At 36.2% G+C, this 22,500-nt stretch overlaps 2 protein-coding genes across 11 annotated transcripts in view; both read left to right on the forward strand.

Annotated features, from left to right (window-relative positions):
* The window catches only part of LOC135099962 (uncharacterized), a 12,515-nt gene extending 7,640 nt beyond the window's left edge, over positions 1-4,875 (forward strand). Inside the window, exons 5-7 of the mRNA XM_064002714.1 lie at positions 2,751-2,844; positions 3,498-3,617; positions 4,105-4,875. Coding sequence (XP_063858784.1) covers positions 2,751-2,844; positions 3,498-3,617; positions 4,105-4,266 — 376 coding nt within the window. The 3' untranslated portion in view covers positions 4,267-4,875. The remainder of the gene's footprint in view (positions 1-2,750; positions 2,845-3,497; positions 3,618-4,104) is intronic.
* Positions 4,876-7,296: 2,421 nt separating this feature from the next.
* Positions 7,297-22,500, forward strand: part of LOC135099963 (sodium/hydrogen exchanger 6-like) — a 39,724-nt gene continuing 24,520 nt past the window's right edge. For all 10 annotated transcript variants that reach the window (XR_010268466.1, XR_010268464.1, XR_010268467.1 and 7 more), the window contains exons 1-10: positions 7,297-7,569; positions 11,546-11,680; positions 13,131-13,213; positions 14,722-14,799; positions 15,388-15,464; positions 15,704-15,904; positions 16,054-16,292; positions 16,392-16,706; positions 17,248-17,401; positions 20,199-20,256. Coding sequence is in view for 6 of the 10 variants with exons in the window: in XM_064002718.1 (XP_063858788.1) it covers positions 7,323-7,569; positions 11,546-11,680; positions 13,131-13,213; positions 14,722-14,799; positions 15,388-15,464; positions 15,704-15,904; positions 16,054-16,292; positions 16,392-16,706; positions 17,248-17,401; positions 20,199-20,256 (1,587 nt within the window). In the remaining 4 variants the exon portion in view is untranslated. The remainder of the gene's footprint in view (positions 7,570-11,545; positions 11,681-13,130; positions 13,214-14,721; positions 14,800-15,387; positions 15,465-15,703; positions 15,905-16,053; positions 16,293-16,391; positions 16,707-17,247; positions 17,402-20,198; positions 20,257-22,500) is intronic.

A 22,500-nucleotide genomic window follows, 5' to 3' on the forward strand; every position in this document is an offset into this window, starting at 1 on the left:
ATCTACTATTCAAAACATACCATTGAACTATTCTAGATTTGTTGTATATTCGAGCTATTTTGACTTAAGTTTTCCTCTCAAATTGCTGCATTTCATTGTTAACAGATCTACTTTTTTTTTATGTAATAGAACCATTGACTAAGGGTAATAAAAGAACTCGAATCATATCATTGGTCTATTTTCGTGATTTGTTGTATATCTGAATTATATAGACTTGCTTTCCTTCTAAAATGTTGTCGGCATGGTAAACGTGTCACAGGGATGATAACAGTTGTAATGCGTAATAATCAGAAAATAGATAATTAGGAAGAATAAGTAGTTTTTGTTGTTGTTGTTGTTGTTGTTGTTGTTGTTGTTGTTGTTGTTGTTGTTGTTGTTGCTGTGCTGCTGCTGTTATTGTTGTTGTTATTGTTGTTGTTGTTGTTGCTCTTGTTGTTATCTTCGTTATATAGACGTGTTTTCCTCCCAAAACGTTGCCGGCAGCTATATACGGGGCACTGTGCAATCATTTCATTACCCACCGCCTCGTGCACCCCTCACCCCTCACGCCCCCACACCCCTCACGCCCCCACTCCTCTCACCCCTCTCACCCCTCATCTCCCGCACACCTGCGTTATTCACTGATGGCACACCTGAGCATCTAAAGTGAAAAGTGGAGTAATGAAACTTGGCAGACTATAATATTTCTTTTTAATAATTCTTTTAATGATATAATAAAACCATTACTATATAGAACATCAGGCGTCTGATTGCCGTCACATGAGACAGAAATGATCTCGTGAAGCAGAGTTGAATCCCTCATAGAGCACGGCGCATGGCAGGTGGTCCCGTCAGGTCGTGTCGCAGCGCTGTCAAAAGTCTCCCCGAATACATGCACGCCTCAAGGACAGCTACTGGTGATTTATTGCAACTCACCGCATCATCAGTCACACAATACTGAAGTTCGAAAGTGTAGGTAAACAGAAAAAGAGAGAGAGAAAAAAAATAAATAAATAAAAGTGTGTGTGTGTCTGTGTGTGTGTGTGTGTGTGTGTGTGTGTGTGTGTGTGTGTGTGTGTGTGTGTGTGTGTGTGTGTGTGTGTGTGTGTATGTGTGTGTGTGTGTGTGTGTGTGTGTGAGTGGGGGGTAGATGGATGTGTAATCACCATCACATTCCCACGTAATGATAGATAGTGACTCATGACGAGAATGAGAGAGAGAGAGAGAGAGAGAGAGAGAGAGAGAGAGAGAGAGAGAGAGAGAGAGAGAGAGAGAGAGAGATCTTTCTTCGAGTATACCTCAAGACATATTAATTACAGTGAGCCCTGAAGAACTGTACGATATCTAAGAGACATGAGTGGCATGAATTCGGGCGCGACTTAATACTGTTGAGATGTATTCCGGAAATTTAATTATCGCACTCCCAGTAACTTAATCTCTAGTTTGTTTTGATTCCATTTATCTAATCAGTCATTTCTCTTTTGGTTTATCCCCCGTGCATTACTGCTTTCGAATCACCCTTTTCTAGCACTCAATAGCAAATGATACTGTGTTGCAAGGGGCACAACAGAGGACGCAGCCACTAACACGTGAATCCCGAGACTACATCAGAGGGCACCACAAGGGGAAAGATTTTGTACTTGTATTCAATGTGTTGTGTTTACTATGATGATGTGTCTCAGCAAAATGTGATCCTCAAAGTTATCAAAATTCTAGGAAAATCTCTCTCTCTCTCTCTCTCTCTCTCTCTCTCTCTCTCTCTCTCTCTCTCTCTCTCTCTCTCTCTCTCTCTCTCTCTCTCTCTCTCTCTCTCTCTCCTCATCACACATCCTCGTTCACACGCACGCACTCGTAAACCATCGCCACACATCACAACTTCGTGGCTTCTGTGACAGGAAAAACAAGTTATTTTTATCCCACCAAACAGCGATCCAAACAGACAGACACCACCCTAACTAAAACGGAGAAAGACAGGACACGGCGACAAGACCTTGAATGCTGCAGGCAGCGCGTCCAGACGAAACTCCTCACGGGACCCCACTAGTGCCCTATTTAGGCGCCAGACTCGAGACTTAACCCAGATCAGAATTATTACTAACATATACACAGTCCTGTCATGTGGCTCGAGGGCAACGTGATTCAAGACCAGTCCTCCTCTTCTTTAACTCCTCCTCCTCCTCCTCTTCCACCATCTCATCAATTAAACGACTTTCTTAGAAGGCTTTTGTCTCTTTCACTTGCCTGTATGCCTGTATTTAGAAACGCTCCGTAACATCATGACAATTTTCAGAGGCCAAAGAAGTGATTAACCGTGTTCTCAAGAGAGTTTCTCCAGTAAATAATGTAGAAATCATGTTAACCTGTTATTAGAACCATAAAAAAAAAATACTTAAAAAAAACGTGAAACTTCAACAAGAGGCTATTGAGTGTAGTGGAAGTGTGGATAGAAGTGTTTTAGAATAATTTATAGTTCTTTTTTTTTATTTTCTGTATCTTACTGTCGACTTCAGCAGGGCAGTGAGCTTATGAATGTTTCGCTTCTAAGAGCTTGTGAAGTACACTCAGATCGTCCCCTACACGTGGTTAGTCTCCGCTTAGATAGGGGCATTAAATTGTGCCACTTAAAAACGTATGTGTGTGTGAGAGAGAGAGAGAGAGAGAGAGAGAGAGAGAGAGAGAGAGAGAGAGAGAGAGAGAGAGAGAGAGAGAGAGAGAGAGAGCGTGCGTGTATGTGTGTGTGTATGACCGTGCTTATCAACTATATACTACAGGTACGTGGAAATGGGTCGCCTGCAGCTTCAGCGCCTGCGGGAGGAAGCTGAAAAGATGGCGGAGGGCAAGGACTGGACGGGACGCATAGTCAAGGTGAAAAATCATGTGTTCACTTTATTAGGCGTGTTCTTTTTTTTTTTTTTTTTCTTTTTATTCTTTTTTTTTTTTGTAGAACATGTGACGATTTTATATCCTAATCTTCCTCTTCCTTCAGAGAGAGAGAGAGAGAGAGAGAGAGAGAGAGAGAGAGAGAGAGTAAACTAATGATGCGTTATTGTTTTTATTGTTTAATTTGTTGTAATATTAGTTATCTGAGGCGGCAGTTATTATTATTCAGTCTACAGTTGCACACTCTCTCTCTCTCTCTCTCTCTCTCTCTCTCTCTCTGTATATATATATATATATATATATATATATATATATATATATATATATATATATATATATATATATATATATATATATATATATATATATATATATATATATATATATATATATATATATATATATATATATATATATATATATATATATATATATATATATATATATATATATATATATATATATATATATATATATATATATATATATATATATATATATATATATATATATATATATATATATATATATATATGTCTTTTATTTTATTTACCTACCTGCATATCTCTCTATCTCGTGCCCTCTGCTTCTACTTCTCTCTCCCCTCCTGCACGGCGGCGACGAGGGTGGCGCTGCAGGTGGTGCCAGGTAAAGGGTCGCTGCCGGAGACTCGCCTGCCCACGTGTCGAGAGTGCGGTGAGGAGCTGTGTGAGGGCCTCTGCAAGGACTACCTCTACATGAACTACACTCGCGTCCAGGTAAGCTCAGCGGCAGATGGCGACGGTCTTGGGATGAAAGGGTGCTTTGCAAAGTAGTAAAGTTTCAGTTGCTTATGTGTATTTGCTGGTTTCCTGAAATGAGTTGAAAGGTCACGTAGTCAGTTAGTTAGTCAGTCAGGCAGTAAATCAATTAGTCAACCAATAAGTCAATTAATTAGTTAATCAATCGATCATTCATTCAGTCAGTCAGTCAGTCGATCAATTAACCAGTCAGTCAGTCAGTCAGTCGTTCAATAAAAAAAAATAAATAAATAAACTAGTAGAGAAATAAAATTAAAATGACGTAAGCTTCTCCTTATTCTTTGCCTTACAGAACATGGGTTGGCTTTTTGATATATCGTTTTATCGCCTCTTACGCCAAGCAAAAAAAAATGTATATAATATTTGGTCGCATTCTAAATCCTAGGGTCTTTGAGAAGCGTGTAATTACTTTTATAAATTAATGGTTTATCTCTCGTGTTTTTAGACAGAGGAGAAGAAGGACGACGACGAGTCAGGGCTGGACGTGGATGACATGGACAACACGAAGCAAAAGGGGAAGAAAAAAAGGAAGACTAAGAGGAGAAAGAAAAAAAAGAAAAAAGAAGTCGATCACGCAGACGGCGACGCTGACGATGAAGAAGAGTGAATGAAAAAGACACACACACACTGACGGAATCATTCGTGGACAAAACGATTAAAACAAAATGCGAAACTTTCATGCAAACAAGCGATGCTGCTGTAAAGAAAAGATAAGAGGAAGAGGAGAGGAAGCGAAGGAGATCCGTAAGCAGACATAAGCTCATATTCAATATTTACAAAATATCATTGGTGTTTGCCAGAGGTGTCGGAGAGCTCAAAACACAAATATTACCAGGAACTTTCCCTGCCAGGTGAGGTGCCGAGGTGTGCAGCAGGAGGCGAGTACAACATGGTGTGTTAGAACGCTAAGGGCATGACTCTGCGGTGTTACCGTAAGAGATGGAAAGATAACCACACGAATAAATTCATTGTTGACGCTCATAATACTTCTCTTATTTAATCAGTGGAACCATCTTTTGTCTCCAGCTGGGCATTCTGAGGCCTAACTGCAGACACACTGACTAAACGAGGCGTGGGAGGCAGGAAGGGGGCGTGCGGCGTGTGGACTGTGGACACACCAGGCGGCCGTGCCCACGTTCTCGGGGAGATGGAGGTGTTGGCACACATGTTTGTCTGACCCCCTTGTTCAGATTGCCCAACAGAGACTTACACGACGCATTTCTTCGAGTGTTTCTTTTTTCCTTTCTTTTTAACTGCATATAATTAACTATAGCCTTTCCTTGAACATAGATTGATAGATAAACAGCTATATATATATATATATATATATATATATATATATATATATATATATATATATATATATATATATATATATATATATATATATATATACATACAGAGAGAGAGAGAGAGAGAGAGAGAGAGAGAGAGAGAGAGAGAGAGAGATTTTATACACCCATTACAATTTATAATTTGTTCACACTCGAGTAAGGAAAAAAAAAACTGCCATGAATTTGTTGCGTGGTGTGTAAAACAAACTGATGAACATTTTTTTTTGTGACATCTCTCTCCAGCACACACCACTAGGTCTCGCTGTTTGAGAAACGAACAACATGCTATCTCAAGTCAAAGCTTTCATTGTCTTGTTTGGGAGACAGTTTGTGTCGTGAAAAGTATATAAGATTATTAGCATTTCGGATCTGGCATGTAAATTTACCACGAAATTCAATAGTCTTATGAAAACGAGACGGCACTGAAGTGAGAAAACTATTTATCATGACTGGAAATAATGTAAAGAAGAATATTCGCATCTTTATATTGGATTTCCACAGTTTGCTATTCCTTTTCATTGGTCGAAAGTGGCATGTATATACCCAACAAACTGAGCATCACGTGTCCTCGGAGTCAGACAGCTTGGCGAGTGGTGGCAGGCAGCGGCAGCACTAGACAGGGCAGGACAGAGAGGCAGGCTGACCCACACACTGTGTACTGATGCTGCAAATGGAAAAACAAATGTAAACAATCGTCACACATTTTCAAGACTCACACTTGTAAGTGCATAATGTCCTTCCCTTTAACTCTCTCTCTCTCTCTCTCTCTCTCTCTCTCTCTCTCTCTCTCTCTCTCTCTGCTAGTGAGAAAAATGGCGCCTTTGGGATGTACATGCCGCAGTGGTGGACACGGGTAAAGACACCGTAGGTTAGCAATGGTAAGGAGTGATTTAACTAAAAATCATCCGATAAGCAACTAAGAGTACTGACCAATTATTAGATCTCGTACAATCTATGAAATTTACAACGCTGGCCTAACTTTATTGCATACACTCCTTTCCATTCAATTCGCAGCTGTTTCTTAAGTGCAAGTAGCGATGCGACTGTAGTGACCCAACAAGCAAGGGGCCTGACACACTGCCCTGCCCTCTCACGCGACGCAGATCGGCAACGCTCGAATCTTGAAGCCTGCTGAACCAGAACTCAATCCCAGCTTCCCCAGTTTGTATATTTTTGTAAATCATATTTGCTTTTCTCAGATTGGTTTCAGATAACTTTCTACGCTTCATATATTTTCTCCATTACACGACTGATTGGCGGTTAGCGAGATAAAGATGAAGAATAAGTTGTGTATGAATTATCGTATGCTCTTCCGGTGGTTTTGAAACACTTTTGGCTCTCAAGTAACGCCACTATGTACGTGTGAGTGAGGAATTCAATGAAGTGATATCAGGTAATTATGTATCTGCGACCCCGTACTGTAGTTTCCTGAGTGGATGTAATTACGCTGTAATCGAGTAGTGTAGCATCCTTGCGACCATAAATTTTGTCCCAAGATGCACAAAATTCCCACTAAATATTGAAGCTCTTCCTTTTGAATCAACTTTCTCTTGTTACCCAAAATAGTGTGCATCACATTAAAATTTTCATAAATAAAGTTTCCTATAAACGTAATACATCATGCAATGGTTGACATCTTCCCGCCGAAGAAACCTACACAACGCCTCCCAATATCCCCACTGTAAAAAAGAAAAAAAAAAAAAAAAAAAGTAGAGACCGGAGAGGAGACAATCTACGTAGTTTCTAAAGTGTCTTGAAAACTTTCTTGTCATAACGAAGCAAGAAGTCAAAGTAATGTCATATTCTTGAGTTTACAATCCACAAGGCTGATAGTTGAATGATAATCGAAGTACATAATGTAAATAAAAATAACAAGGATATGAGCAAGTACAAAACAACTAGAGTTTTTTTTTTTATAAAATTCTCACGAAAATCAGATTGTGACACTCAACACGAGAGACAGGAATAAAAATATCATCGTTGTCGGCTGCTTCCACCACTTTATCTCTGGTCATGTGATTCTGACAGGTCGTCAGAGTTCTAAGGTTTCTTGCATCTATGGAAGACGAAAGAGAATTTAACATGAGTTTGGATTCTATCATAAACACGGTATGATTCATCCGGATTTTGTAGAAGCATAAATTTGTCTATACCCCTTGCACGTCATTTATTGTAAGATATTCCAAGGCTGTGAACCAAAAAAGCATATAACTGATTTTGCGTTAAAGAAAACGTTGCCATTTGGGATGTGGGTGCGCGATGCTCACTTGTTTAGCGAGTCGAGTTCCCAGGGATTTATTGATTGTGGCAGCAGTTGTAAACAGTCGCCATGGCGGGCGGAGGGGGAGGCGGCCTTCTCGCTATTTCCATAGTATCTCTGCTGAATTATGTGATAGCTAAGCCGTCAACGGGGACAGATATTGTTCTAGATGAAAAAGTTTTAACTACTCATCGAATTGACAGTTTAAATATATTATTATATACGTTCTTGTTAATTCTGACTGTGGTGACAATCTGGATCTTCAAGTATCGGCGGGCGCGGTACCTGCACGAGACCGGCCTGGCTGTCATCTATGGTGAGTGGGGCACGGCGGCGGGCAATGGGACGCTGCGTGCTGGCAGGATGGTGCTGCTGACCCAGAGGGGATGTAACGCCCTGACAAAAGCTGCTTCCCAGCAAAACGCATAACATACTTTTCTGGAATTTTCTCACTTAGGAGGTTCACGGCCCGTACTAGTTGTAATAAACCAGTGCAGTGCAAGGGAATGTGTTTTGGCAGTAGGATTAGTACCTTTCATCCACGAACAAGCTGCAGGTTGCTTGCAGGAATGGGTTTTAGGTGGGGGAAGCAAATACCTTGCGATAAAACTAAATCCAGGGGATTTGCACCGCATGTAATACAACCCTGAATCATACCAACTGGTGCATGCCGGTCTTTTGTTCACGTGAGGATGAAGGAGTTTTCTAAACTAAATATATATGTAACTACTCGAGTTCTGTTTAAGCTTGTGGACTTAGCTTCAGGGCAGTTGTAGTAAACCCGGTGACTGAAATTTTGAGTTTTCAGACATATTGCATATTACTTTCTGCACATTGTTTCCTCTATCAGTACATTTTCATGCATATATTACTAGTTACTTCTAAATATTTTATTGTCCTGTTGTAATGATTTTCTGGTATTCTGGTAATTTCAACCAGTAATGGGGTCCACAGTCGTAAAATATCTTTATTTTATTTGTTTTGATTTGTTGAGAATAATGGTCAAATTAAAATTTAGAATTGCCTTGTTTTATCCTTTGGCTTATAACAAGCAAAACTGAGGCTGCTAGAAAAAAAGAGGCCATAATAAAAAAAAAAATTATTGGTAGTGAAGAGGGCAGTGAAACTAAGGCTTGTAGAGACTAACACTTAAAGGTAATTATTGTTCTTTCTGCTAAATATGAGCCAAACTAAGTAGTACCCAATTTATTGGAGCAAATGGCAGGAGTGGAAATAGTTCACATTTTATGACTTTAGCAGAACCTAAATTGACTATTATTAATCACTAGATAATGATGGAAGTTTTAACAATTCCACCATGTGTTATGTAAGAAAAAAGTGACAACAAATTATTGGGAGTAGTTGGTTTTGTCTGTCAAATCATGATTAAACCAAACGATTCATTTCTATATCTGAGTGCCATCGGAGTATGCTCACTACTTTTGATGCAAGAATTGCAGTGGTCAGATCTTAAGTCATCAGGAAACCCTTCCTGATGAGAGGTGAACAATACTTGAGAAACATGAACTGTCTGAAATGTGTGATAATATACCTGCTTATTATTTAATATTGATATAGTCTGCATTAAGAATCAATAATAAATTATCCTGGTACTATCACTTGTTAATGTAATTGTTAATATGCTCAGTTTACAATAAAGAAGTCCTATATTTTAATCCATAGCCAGATGAAGACAGTTTGGGTTTTCCCTCTTCATGCTACAACAACTTGTTCACTTGGCAGAGGATAGGCTGCCTATGGGATGCAAGCCAAGGAATCAACCTTTTAGCTTTGTATTCCCACCAAACATGTTCCAAACCACCATACCAAGGTACATGTTTTGATCCTCATAAACATCAGGGAGGAATTTGCCCTGCAGTAAATTTGTAGAGGCTTATAAGAAAAAAATTTTAAACTACTGTTTTTGTCTAAAAATGAACTAGGAATATTTTTCAAAATCTAACGTCACTTATACTATAACTATATTTCAGCAATGATATAATAACTGAATGAGTGTGTATGCACATAGAGGAGTAATAAGTAAACCATCCTTGCTTGGAGTGACAAGTTACATTCTACAGCTCAGCAGAGGTGAGGTGGAGGGGAAAGCTGTCTTCTACATTAACACAGTTATGGTCAGGATCTGATGGCTAAAGATGCCTTGCAAGAGAGTAGGGGAGTCTAGTGACAGGAAACTGCAAAGATAGTATGGCTTCAGCAGACTAACCTGTGTCACCAGTGTGTGCAGAAAAAAAAATAATCTCCAACCAGTAAATAAATGCTGCAGACATGACCTCTCTAAGTACAATGAAAAATGAAGCTACTACTCAGAATATGTAATGAAAAACTAACGATATAAGCTGAGTTTTTTTTTTTTTTTTTTTTTTTTTTTTTTTTTTTTTTTTTTACAGTAGTGTTATAAGGGTAATGGGCCTTGTAGGTGTTGAGAGCAACCTTGTAACTGCTTGGCCAAAGATAACACACCAAAAATGGTTTGCCTAGGTGAACTCAAATAGATCCAATTGATTTTGGGCATATATTATTTATACCAGTTCAAAAGAATAAGTTAGTAATATATTTGTTTTACATGATTGTGAACAGTTATTTTTTTTCTCTAGTCTTACTGCTGATAACATTGTATTGTATCTACTTTAACAGAGTAAAGTGAGAAGGAAGTAGCAACATCAAGAAGGACTTAACTTTTACTTCTTGTAATACTTTTCAAGTATGATTGTGAAATGATAAAAGAAGATGGCACTGAAGTGAAATGTACTCCTAGATTTGTTATTTCACATTTCTCCACAGGTTCATCAAGAATGTTATGGGAAGAGAGTGGCTTTAAATGTCATGACATTTTTTTAATAAAAGGAAACCTTAAATCACTACAAAAGAAATACAGCAGAAAAAAAATATTCTAGGAGCTTGAAATAGATACTAGGTAATTATAAGTTAATGTAGTTGAAGAAAATATTTTGGCTGAGTTTTCAGGTGATGATTCAAACCAGCATAAAAACCATTTCTTTGTGATTATAGTTTTCTAATAAGGATGACTGTTCATGATGGGTAAGTTTCGGCACCCAAGTTAGACGTGGATAGTGGATGTTGTTGATTGCTCTTGAGGTGATAGGACTTTTGGTTGGTTGCATAATTTTGAAGGGAATGAAACACACCATAAATTCTTCCAGTATTGTGTTTTGTGTGCCTGTGATGATGCCTGCTGCTAGTGCCATCACTGTTGAATGGTTCCTTAATCAATCTTGGATACAGAGGCAGACGGGTGTATTATTTTATTGTGGATGATGGCAATTATGAAATTGGTTTCATTAAATAGATTCAAATTCTGATCTAGTTCTTATGAAGTTACTAATTTTTATTTTTATTTTTATGATAAAGACATCCCTATGAATTGAATTAAAATCATCTGCTCTTTGTTTCTGAATAATTTCAATTGTATGGAAGGATTTGAAATAACAAACCATGTCAGAATTTGTTCATGGTGTTCACCTGCCTTTTTTATTTATTTATTTTTTATTCATTAAGATTTTTTTTTTCTTAAGTATTATTTGCTAAGATCACAACTTTGAAATTTCTTCATTACAGTGAAATTTCAGTGTTCTGTCTGGAAAATTCTGTTAAATTCCAGCCATTATTCTGTATATCAAACATGCAATGACAGAAGAGGTTCTTTTATTCCCAGGAAATTTGTACCCCATTTTTAAGGCCAACCCCCTCCCCCTCTTTTTTTTTTTTTTTTTTTTTTTTTTTTCTGGATATATTTTTTTTACCATATTTGTAAGATCTGGACTTTAGAAGTAGAGGCAAACCTTTTTGTGCCCCATAGTATTTACCTTTTATTATATTAATACTTACGGAAACATGGTAATTACATGGAAACAGTGAAACTAAAATTTAAAAATAAAAAAATCTATTCTTATAAGGTTAGAGGAGTTTTTTGGGATATTGTTATTTCTGCTTTTTATTTTTATTCCTGAATATTTCTGTCTTTTTTCCCTTCCAAGAAAATGATAGAATATATTTGGTCTCAAAGAATTTCTACAATATTACAAGATCATTCCTTAGATAAAGAGACTAAAATAAAACTCTTGCTGGCCTTGGTGGTACAATAATTAATTAAATTTAAACCCAAATTTTTTTGTCTGTTTTGCCAAAAGAGGTGGAAAACTTTTGGTTCTAAAAAAGTAACACAATATTACAGTGCAGACCATGAAGGTAACATTCTGCTCCATCTTTTAACGTTTTGAGAAGTATAATTGTATTTTTAATCTTTTCAGGATTAATAGTGGGTGCCATCTTGAGGTACAGTGGAGACAACACTTCACTGAGTCATATGAGAGTCATTGCAGCACCAGGAGAAGGATATAAAGAAAATGTTCCTCCAGACACACTGTGGTTCAAATATGCTTATGGTAAGAGTGAATCATGTGTCTAAGTATAGTTTCTGGTAAAGTGTGTAGCAAAAGTATCAATGTGTATGAATTTCCTAATATCTATACTGTTATTGAAAACATTATATTAGTTGCATCTTTTGTGGTCATTGGTTCACACAAAAAAATTAACTCAGAATAAAGCACACATATTTCTGTGGGTGTTTGCACATGGGATATTTTTTTGTAGTGACCATAAAACTATTTTGAGCAGTGGCTGGTGGAAAAAAAAAATTTTCCTGCCACAGTGTTGTATACCTACCATTATTTCAAACTGGAGCCCACACATGAGCCACTCCTGTTACCCACTACTACTGCCACCCACTGCCTTCACTATCAGTTGTTCTGCCTCAGACTCAGTACTCTGTTAATCCTTTTCACTAGCAAACAGTTGGGTGTACTCAGCAGTCTCTGGCTGGCAATGGGGCGTACCCAGTATCCTCTGTCTAACAGTGGGATATGCCCAGTACTTCTTTGATTTTTTTTTTTTTCATTCTTTTTAATAAGAGAGCTCAAATATTTGCTATGTCTGTGGCTTTATGATGATAATAATCAATATGACATTACTAATGGCCGCCACTGTGTGATTCCTCTGTAGGCTGAAACTCGATTATTTTTTGTGGTCAGCATTTTTTGTAGTGACCATTGACCACAAAGTGTCCCATGTGTGGGCATCCTTAGCATTGTGCTGCCACTACAATTTTATTTTACAGTTTTACAGTGTCTGGTGAATGATCTGCCTTGAACTTTTGTAGAGCAACAAAAAATAGGAAATCGCTTTTGTTAAGAAAATATGCACAGGTATTAATGTCTTGATGAGCAGGGAAGGTTGGACTGAGGCAGAGCAGTTTGTGCTACAAGAGCCTTTGTTTTGTCTGTTTACAAGGTGATGATTTGCAGGAGTCTTCATGAGACTGCTGGTATGTCTTTCCATAGTTTCATAGTTAATAGGTGTGCATTTGAGAGCAGCATCTTGATAACACTGCTGTGGTCTGACATTTACAATTTTAAATGAGGTTGCCAAGTGTGTGAAATTCATGTGGCTGACACTGCTCCCATGTTGTTTGTAGGTTTCTTATGTTAGATAGGTATGTTGTTTTAAACTATTTTTAGTTTTTAAAGCAAGTATATAAGGAATCAATGGATATATATATATATATATATATATATATATATATATATATATATATATATATATATATATATATATATATATATATATATATATATATATATATATATATATATATATATATATATATATATATATATATATATATATATATATATATATATATATATATATATATATATATATATATATATATATATGTGTGTGTGTGTGTGTGTGTGTGTGTGTGTGTGTGTGATAAAGACTGATAAGTTTGATTTCCTTATTTTTTATATTTAAATTTATTTCTTTTTCTTTCAGCAAACAGTAGTCAAAATAGAACATATGCATACTCTTTCAAAGGAGAGATCCCAGAGACACTTGAAACTGAAATTGTTCAAAAGGTAAGAAACAGTGTGAAAAGTATTAAACTGAAGTTGTTCTAAAGGTAAGAAACAATATGAAAAGTACTAAACAAAAGAAAAAAATAGATAAATAAAATCTACTGTAATTTAGAAAATTGTGGGTTGTACATTCTTTTATTATAATTGAAAATTGCATCATATTTTAACTTTTATTTGATAATCTGCCTCCGAGGAAGACATACTGTTATAAACCTAGACACTTATACATATAATTTTTCACATCTTTTTAATCATTGTTGTATTATCTGTACTATTAGGATTGGGCATTTTACCCACAGACACCTATTCATTTATATCTACTTATCAATCCCTCTGTCACTGTCTGTCTGTCTAAAGATGCATAATTGCAAGAATCGTATGGTGTACCAACAATCATATTATGAAAGGGAGACTTTGGAGTATGTGATCAAAGATCCAAGAATTTGAGATGTGGTGCATAAGGAAAAATTATATTTTGTTTTTGGTATATTAACTTAGGCAGGGGTCCCCAACCTGCAAGGTACTGCAAGCTGCACGAACAACTCCAAGAGGGCCTGAGGGCTGCACCTATAAAAAAAAATCAGAAAACCACATATACAGAACAAAAGATTTCAAAAAAATTATTGAGACACTTGGTAATATTTTTCAGTATAAGGCTTATCAAAATCATGGGCAATGGAACTAATAGTCAGCAAGAGAACGTTGTCCAAGTGAGCTGTAGACAGAAGAGGACTAAGACCAGTATTGCCTTATGTACCAGTGGACCACACCAATGACCCAGGAAATGATCTGGCAGGCCACACACAATGTCAGTTTTGGCAAGTGGCCGTGGGCCACGCACAGTATCAATTTGGGAAGTAGCCTTGGGCCATAGGTTGGGAACATCTGGCTTTAAGATAAAAAAATAACATGTGGAATAGTTGGGGATTAACTCCACTACTATAATGTGTGGAAGGATCTCCAGTGAAATGGGAGGACAGAGTGCTACGACATGTGAGAAAAAGAGGAGAGTGGAAAACAAAAGCATTAAAGCATGCAATAACAGGAATGCATAAATGGAGACATCTGTCAGAGCTACCCTTTTGGAGTTCTTAGAGACACATCAAGTATTGATTGGTAGATAGACCTCAATTGTGGGAAAAAATGGTGCACCCTCTAATGATTCACTAGTTTTTGTGCATCACCTTAAGTAGTGATGTGGAGAACCATGACTTCATATCTAACAACCTATTACATAATTCATATTTCCATCATAATAATTCATATCTTGCTGAGAAGTGTCTCATGTTCTTTCTTTACAAATATTCCTTGTTTGTTCAAGTGCATGCCTCTATGAGCACTTCTTTCACACATGTACACTAACCTTCCAAATGCCCTTCCTCTCCTTGAACTTCCCTTACATGCACTTTCTTTAAAAACTGTTCTGTATTGAAGCTGTTAAATTCTCTTGATATAAATTGAAATGATAATATCTATCATGACATAACTGATGAAAAAAAATATTTCAGGCTACTTTTGATCCAGAGATTTTCTTCAATATACTCCTTCCTCCCATCATATTCAGTGCTGGCTACAGTCTTAAAAGGGTATGTTGTTTTCATTTTATATTTCAAATATAGGAACTTCTAATCTACCATAGGTACTATTTTACATGTTCATTGATTTTTGGAGTGATTTAATGTTTATGGATTTTATAAGTTAGTTTTAGTTAACATAGCCTGTAGAGATATATGCCATGTTTGGGTGTGTCAAGATGTCATTTGTGTGGTATCAGGGAAGAGCATTCAGCAAAACGGTCTGTAGCTATAATGAGTAATTTTATTATAATGTCTCCTTAAATAGCATTATCTTCCTGAATTATCTCATTGTCTGTATTTCCAGTTGCAATTTAGATTCTGAAGGCTGTGACAAGTGATAAACAAAAAGCTTTCTTTTCATGATCTTAATTATCACAATGAATTCAGTTTGTTAGTGGAAATTGAGCTCGTGTGATATGGTTTTCATTTGTAAACAATTTCTTAGTCCTAAAATTGTAAATGCAACACAATAAGTACTTTGATACTGTAGGTAACTCTTGCTGTCTATTGCTTATTTATTTGTCACTTAACTTCATACTAACTGTTTTCATGTTGGTGTAGTGCATTTCAAGATGAGTTGTACTCTTTTTCTTTCAGAAACATTTTTTCAAAAACTTAGGGGCCATTTTCACTTTTGCCTTTCTGGGAACAACAATATCAACATTTGTTGTTGGGTAAGTCACTTATTTTCAGTTAATTAAAGGTATTTAAAACTCTGATCTTGTGTGAAAATCTTTTGTGGACATATTCATTGTATGTGGTAAACAATCTGTGATTTAATACACACACACACACACACACACACACACACACACACACACACACACACACACACACACACACACACACACACACACACACACATACATACACAATTTTGATCTATATTTGATATTTCTTCCTCTCCTCCCAGTGGTATCGTGTATGGTTTATTGTACCTGCTTGGATCGTCAATGACCTTCATTGACAGTCTGCTGTTTGGGGCATTGATATCAGCAACTGATCCTGTAACAATTTTGGCTATCTTCTCTGATCTTCATGTTGATGTTAATTTGTATGCATTGGTGTTTGGAGAAAGTGTCTTAAATGATGCTGTCGCAATTGTTCTAACAAGGTGTGTCATTACATTAAACTTTTATTTTAATTAATTGTAGGTTGATTAATATTATTGAAAAAGTTTGAATGATATGCATCAAATGATACATAATCAATTTCATGTCATAGGGAAATCATATTGTATATTAATGGTCTCTTTTTAAACAGTGCAATAGAAAGTTACGGAGGCACAAGTGGAGGATTTGAAACATCGGCTTTCTTCTTGGCCATCGTTAACTTCCTGTGGATCTTCAGCATGTCTTTCATCATTGGCTCAGTAATGGGTTGCCTTACTGCCATCCTCACAAAGTTCACCCGCTTGAAGGATTTCCCTCTTCTGGAGGCAGCACTCTTTGTCCTCATGTCATACTCTACATTCCTCATGGCAGAAGCTGCTGATTTAACAGGTCTGGAAATTTGTAGACTTTTCATTTTGGATTTGTCTCAGCTTTGCTATCCTGAAGTAGCTGTTATGAAGTGACCTGACACATTATTTCTTGTTTCAGGAATTGTTGCTGTGTTATTCTGTGGAATATGTCAAGCACATTACACCTACAACAACTTGTCAACTGAAAGTCGCATAAATACAAAGGCCATCTTTGAATTACTTAATTTCTTATCAGAAAATTTCATCTTTTCATACATTGGAGTCTCAATGTTTACCTTTGCTCACCACAAGTGGGATGTTAGTTTCATCCTTATAGCTTTTATAGCTATCATAATTGGAAGATTCATGAATATATATCCAATGTCCTGCTTGCTCAACATTGGACGACAGCCAAAAATACCTCTGAATTTCATGAATATGCTGTTCTTCTCAGGTATGTGTCAATTGAAATAAGGAGTGGTGTATGTGTTTTTCTTTTCCAAGGGATGTTTTCTTTATTATATATTTATATAGATAGATGTATGATATAGGCCTAGAGGGTAAAATTTTGTGTATGTATGTGTGCAATGATGATGATAATAGTAATAATGAATAGATGGTTTATTTGCAAAGGCAGCCATGAGGCTGAAAAAAAAGTAAAGATAAAAAGGGGACAAATTAGGAGTTGGCAAGTAGAGCAATGTGTGTGTGTTTGTGTGTGTGGTGGTGATGGTGGTTTATCCTTTTCACAGGGATGACAGTGTCAGTTTGGTATATGCATTTAGGTATAACATTATTTTGATACCCTATATGCTTAATGTGTGTGTGTGTGTGTGTGTGTGTGTGTGTGTAAGTAAATAGATAAGTAGATAGACTAATGGAAAAATTATATTCCACTTAAAATACATTTTGAAGATACATTGTAAATTTATACAATGTAAATATGAGTATTTATTTGGTTGGAAGTAAAATATTTAAAACATGAACAATTTCAGGCCTTAGAGGGGCCATTGCCTTTGGCTTGGCCATCCGCAACACCAGCAGTGATTCTCGCAAATCCATATTGACCACAACCTCCCTTATTGTCATAGTCACCGTTATACTCTGTGGAGGACTAACTACTCAAGTCCTATCATGGCTGGGCATTCCGTAAGTATATCATGACTGAAAGCTCTCTCTGTATGTTAAGGAATCCATCAGCAAAGTGATTGGTCCCTGACTTGCTCAGTTATTGAAATACATTTTATTTAGTGTTTGCATTTACCATTATCAAAACAACTTTTATTTATTGTTCTGTTTCATTTTCTTTTATATCTTTCATATTTTCTTGATGCAGTGGTAAAGAACTTTTATTTATTGTTTTGTTTCTCTTATTTTCTTTTATATCTTTCATATTTTCTTGATGCAGTGGTATGTGTATCTAATAATTAGTATTTTGAAAGCCTGAAGGAGGTATCCATAGATCACATTTTTTGAAAGGTGTAGTGTACCAAAGGCTGTCAGCAGAGCAGTGATATGGGAGCCCCTTAGCATTCCAGCACATTATTTCTTTAGGACTATTTGATTTCTGTGCTGGCCCAGTGACAGCAGATTCACTCTTTGACAAACTGTCAAAACTATATTGGCCTCATAAATGCTTCTCACATCACAGGGCCTGCCATTACAAATACTGTCATACTTTAAACAAAATTTGGGTGAGGGAATCAAGCAGTTGTATTGTATATACTTAGAACTGGTTCAAGTCGTACTTTAGATAGGAGAATGTATTGTGTGGTAGAGCACATGTCCAGTTCTGCTGTCAAGCAAATATAACTGCAAGTAACTGAATGTGATATGCACAAAAATTCAATTTACATAGCGCAGTGAATCTATTCTAATGATTTACTTATTTGTAAGATAAGTGAAGTTTTCCACTAGATAAACATGATTATATATATATATATATATATATATATATATATATATATATATATATATATATATATATATATATATATATATATATATATATATATATATATATACTGTGATAACTTGTGATTCAGACTTAATTGGTTCTTTTTGGGCTGTTTGAATTGGGAAGCAGTTTATCCCATTCATATTAATGTAAAAATAATCCATTCCAGGTCCTAAAATACCCCCCCACCCTTTTTTTTTTTTTTATGGTATGCTCTATGCTCTAAACATAGAATTGAATTAGAATAACCTAAATTATTGAAAAAAAATTAAAGTAAAAGAAAACACGAAGTACCGTATATTTCAGCATGTAAGACGGCACTTCAATCATCCTAAAAAAAAAGGCATAAAAAAGTAGGTCATCCTGTACGTCAGATACAAAAACAATGACCTTAAAATTTTACACAATATGCCATTGTAAATAAACACCAACCCCAAAATGATGAGTCATCAAAAGTTTCTGGCTTCTTCAGTCTTGAAAACAGTTGTAATGTACACAATTTTTATTTTGTTCTAAAATCCTCTCTCTCTCTCTCTCTCTCTCTCTCTCTCTCTCTCTCTCTCTCTCTCTCTCTCTCTCTCTCTCTCTCTCTCTCTCTCTCTCTCTCTCTCTCTCTCTCTCTCTCTCTCTCTCTCTCTCTCTCTCTCTCTCTCTCTCTCTCTTGAAAGTAAGAACAATTCTGAGAATTGTTGAATAGAATGAGACTGACAGAGAATGAAAATGGAATTATATGGGAGTGAAAGAGAGAGTGAGAAAAGATGAAGCGAAAATGACATAGAATGAATGGGGGGAAGAGGAAATGAAAGAGGGGGAGGGCAAGAAAGGGCAGATGAGGAATGTAAGAGGGACTAGTGACTGAGTGATGTTGCTTGAATGGGTGCTTGTGTTCAAATTGGATGACAAAATTTGTAGGCTGACCCTGTTCGAATTGGGAGTTGTTCAAATTGAAAGACGTTCGAATCACAAGGTACGACTGTGTATACGCCATATTTCCTGCCATATGAGATGCACTGGAGTATAAGACACCAATAATTTGGCAAGGGATACTGAGAAAAATTAAATATGCCCCACTTTTCCCAGAACTTCATAACCTGCCCTTCAATCAGGCTTTGGTCCAAGTTGCAGTTCAAACTTTATATATATATATATATATATATATATATATATATATATATATATATATATATATATATATATATATATATATATATATATATATATATATATATATATATACACAGTGGAACCTCAGTTCTAGAAATTTATTTGTTCCAGAATGCCATTTGAAATCTGAAATGTTAGAAAACTGAAACTATTTATTGGAATCAATGTAAAAATGGATTAATCCGTTCCCAGACACCAGTCTACACTGTCTTAGCAGCTTATGATAGATGCTTCCACAGCCAAGATGGCTGCTTCACAACATCTTCAGCTCACAAATTATATATCCAGAAAGGATGTATTAAATGAACTTAGTGACACAGACCTCATCAGACTGTGCAGGTATTCTGTTTGTCATCAATCTAGTGAGGGAAGCTTTACAGGAGGACATAGAAAGGAGCAACTTACTTACCACCAAAGTGAAGGTGATCATAGCATTTTGACATCTTGCTGCTGGGAAAAGCTACTGGAAAAATGCAGTTGTACAGTAGTGATGGTGTTGTGGTCATTGAGAGAACCACAGGTGACTAGGGATAATTCCTGAGCAGCAAAAACTGTTTACATTGAGGCTTTTCAATGGGATCACATTTACCTTATTTTAGAGATTGAATTACTGTCTTACACTCTCTGCCTCTCCTCCAAATATATAAAAATGAAGTAAATACTTATAAAAAATATGAATTAGTAATAAACAGCAGCTTTTGCTTTGTCATTTAATATTTGAAATCAAGTAACTTTGTTCTATAACCAAATTTTGAACTGTTATTTGGTAGGAAGGGAGATACATATTTTCTTTACATTGATATTTCTTGTATATTTTGTGCCTAGTGTTGACGTTGATGATGATGAGACCCACCACCTCAACCAGTTCCAGCCTATCAGAAATGTAAGTGTTGAAAATTCTGCATGATTTCAGTCATACTTCTCTTTTAATTTTTTCATCATATATTTTTAATGCTTGCTCATAATGAACAATGAATGTTGTGATGACTCCTATAAACAAGACTTAATATGGGAAAAGGTTCCAGCATGCCAAATTTTAAAATGGGGGCTGTGGACCCAAAATGAGTTCAGTTGCCATGGTGAGGCCTTGCTTCTGATGGTGTACCAATATTCCCAAACTCTCTCTCTCTCTCTCTCTCTCTCTCTCTCTCTCTCTCTCTCTCTCTCTCTCTCTCTCTCTCTCTCTCTCTCTCTCTCTCTCTCTCTCTCTCTCTCTCTCTCTCTCCAGCCAGTCATTACCAAGCAGTATGGTAAGGCTGACTTCATTAGCTGATGATTGGCTTCCCTGGCATGTCATAGCTTGACGTGATGTGGTGTTAAGTGTCTTTATGTTCCGTCTCTCACTAGGAGGATACAGTAGGTACTCCTTTATATGCAGATGTGCCTCTAGACAGAGTTCATGTATACTAAGTGCCTGATATCAGAGTTTTCCTTTCTTACATCTTTTGTAGACATCTTTATAAATAATGAGAGACAAACATTCACTGCCATGTTGTAGAGTAAGGGTCACAAAGTGCTTCACAGCAAAAGATATAAACTCTAATCATGATAACATTTTGGGATCTTTTCCCATAGGAAATTTCAAAAGATATCTTATAATAAACCTAAGAAATTGTTTTGATATTAAAGTGGTTAAACACACTAAATGTAAGGTTACTTATGACTCATTTTTGAAAGATTTGAAAACTACTAATGAAGCAAATGGAATGTTTTAATCAATGTGAAGTAGTATATTTGGTTAGAATTATTACCCTCTTTCAAAATTATGTGCAGTACATAACGGGTGATTCACAAAATAATAATAAAAGATACTGCTTAACAGAAGATGGTAAACAGCTTGATGCAGCACTTTACTAAGATTGATTACCTTCAAATTTGCTGAATTTTTGTCAGCCATGACAGCTTTGGGGGTGAAGTGAAGCTCAACAGGGCTTTGAGGCTTGGTAACGGAAAGCAGAAAATACATGAGGACAGTCCAGTCATATCACTGAGTTATGAACTGTAAAATCTCCTTTATTGATAGTTATTGTTTTTAATGTATTCATCTCCCTTCAGTGGTATTGTTTAAAAATCACTCACAAAGCCTGCCACACATCAGGTAGCCTATATTACACATAAAAGATATCTCTTGTTACCTAAGCCATCCTCAGCTTTGCCTTTGGCAAGTAATTTTGTCTATTGTTAAAGTGAGTGTGTTCACACACTCATATTAACCATGTCATCTTTTCTTAAGATATTTACATGTGTCTATGAGAGAAGAGACTTAAAGTTTGTGGATGTGGATAAATTAATAGTACAGTATCTAAAAATAAAAAATAAATAAATAAATGATGTTTGCACTTTATATACAATAATAATTGATAATTGAGAGTTGAAAACAGTGTATATGTAATAATGCTGAATTAATTAATTACATATACATATACATATTAGTGAACTTAGTAATTGCTTAGAGAGAGAGAGAGAGAGAGAGAGAGAGAGAGAGAGAGAGAGAGAGAGAGAGAGAGAGAGAGAGAGAGAGAGCACTATGCAGTGATGAAAAGTGGTGGAATGTTTGGGGCACATGACTTGAGGAAGGACAATAGCATAGAATAGAAAATCACTTTAGAATATCATAGTTGTCCTGACAGTACAACTGAAGCCATGTGTAATAAAATTAGAAGATTAAAGATTTAAGCATTGATTGAGGGTTTTGCATTTGATGTCTTTGGTGTGAGCAGAATAAAGGATAGAGGTAGTGGAGATGTTATAGAAGATTTGGTGTGTTTTTAAAAGAAAATATAAAAAAGTAGCAAGATAGTGAAGTTTATGAAATACAGTAATGTTAGTATTGGTATCCATATAGAATGGGTGATATTAAGATGAGTGACATGACCTGAAATATGTAGAATAGGTATTTGGAATTTAAGCAATGATCCTTGTAAAGTTAAAGGATTAAGAGAGAGAGAGAGAGAGAGAGAGAGAGAGAGAGAGAGAGAGAGAGAGAGAGAGAGAGAGAGAGAGAGAGTTGGGGGAGCATAAAGAAGTAGGGATTCATCTGCCATTATCACTTCATTGTGTGTGTTTCAGGAAGGTTTTTTTTTTAGCTTAAACAAGATGAGATGCTGCATAGCATAAAATATAGTCT

The sequence above is a fragment of the Scylla paramamosain genome, chromosome 4 (genome assembly GCF_035594125.1).
Source record: "Scylla paramamosain isolate STU-SP2022 chromosome 4, ASM3559412v1, whole genome shotgun sequence".
NCBI lineage: Eukaryota > Metazoa > Arthropoda > Malacostraca > Decapoda > Portunidae > Scylla > Scylla paramamosain.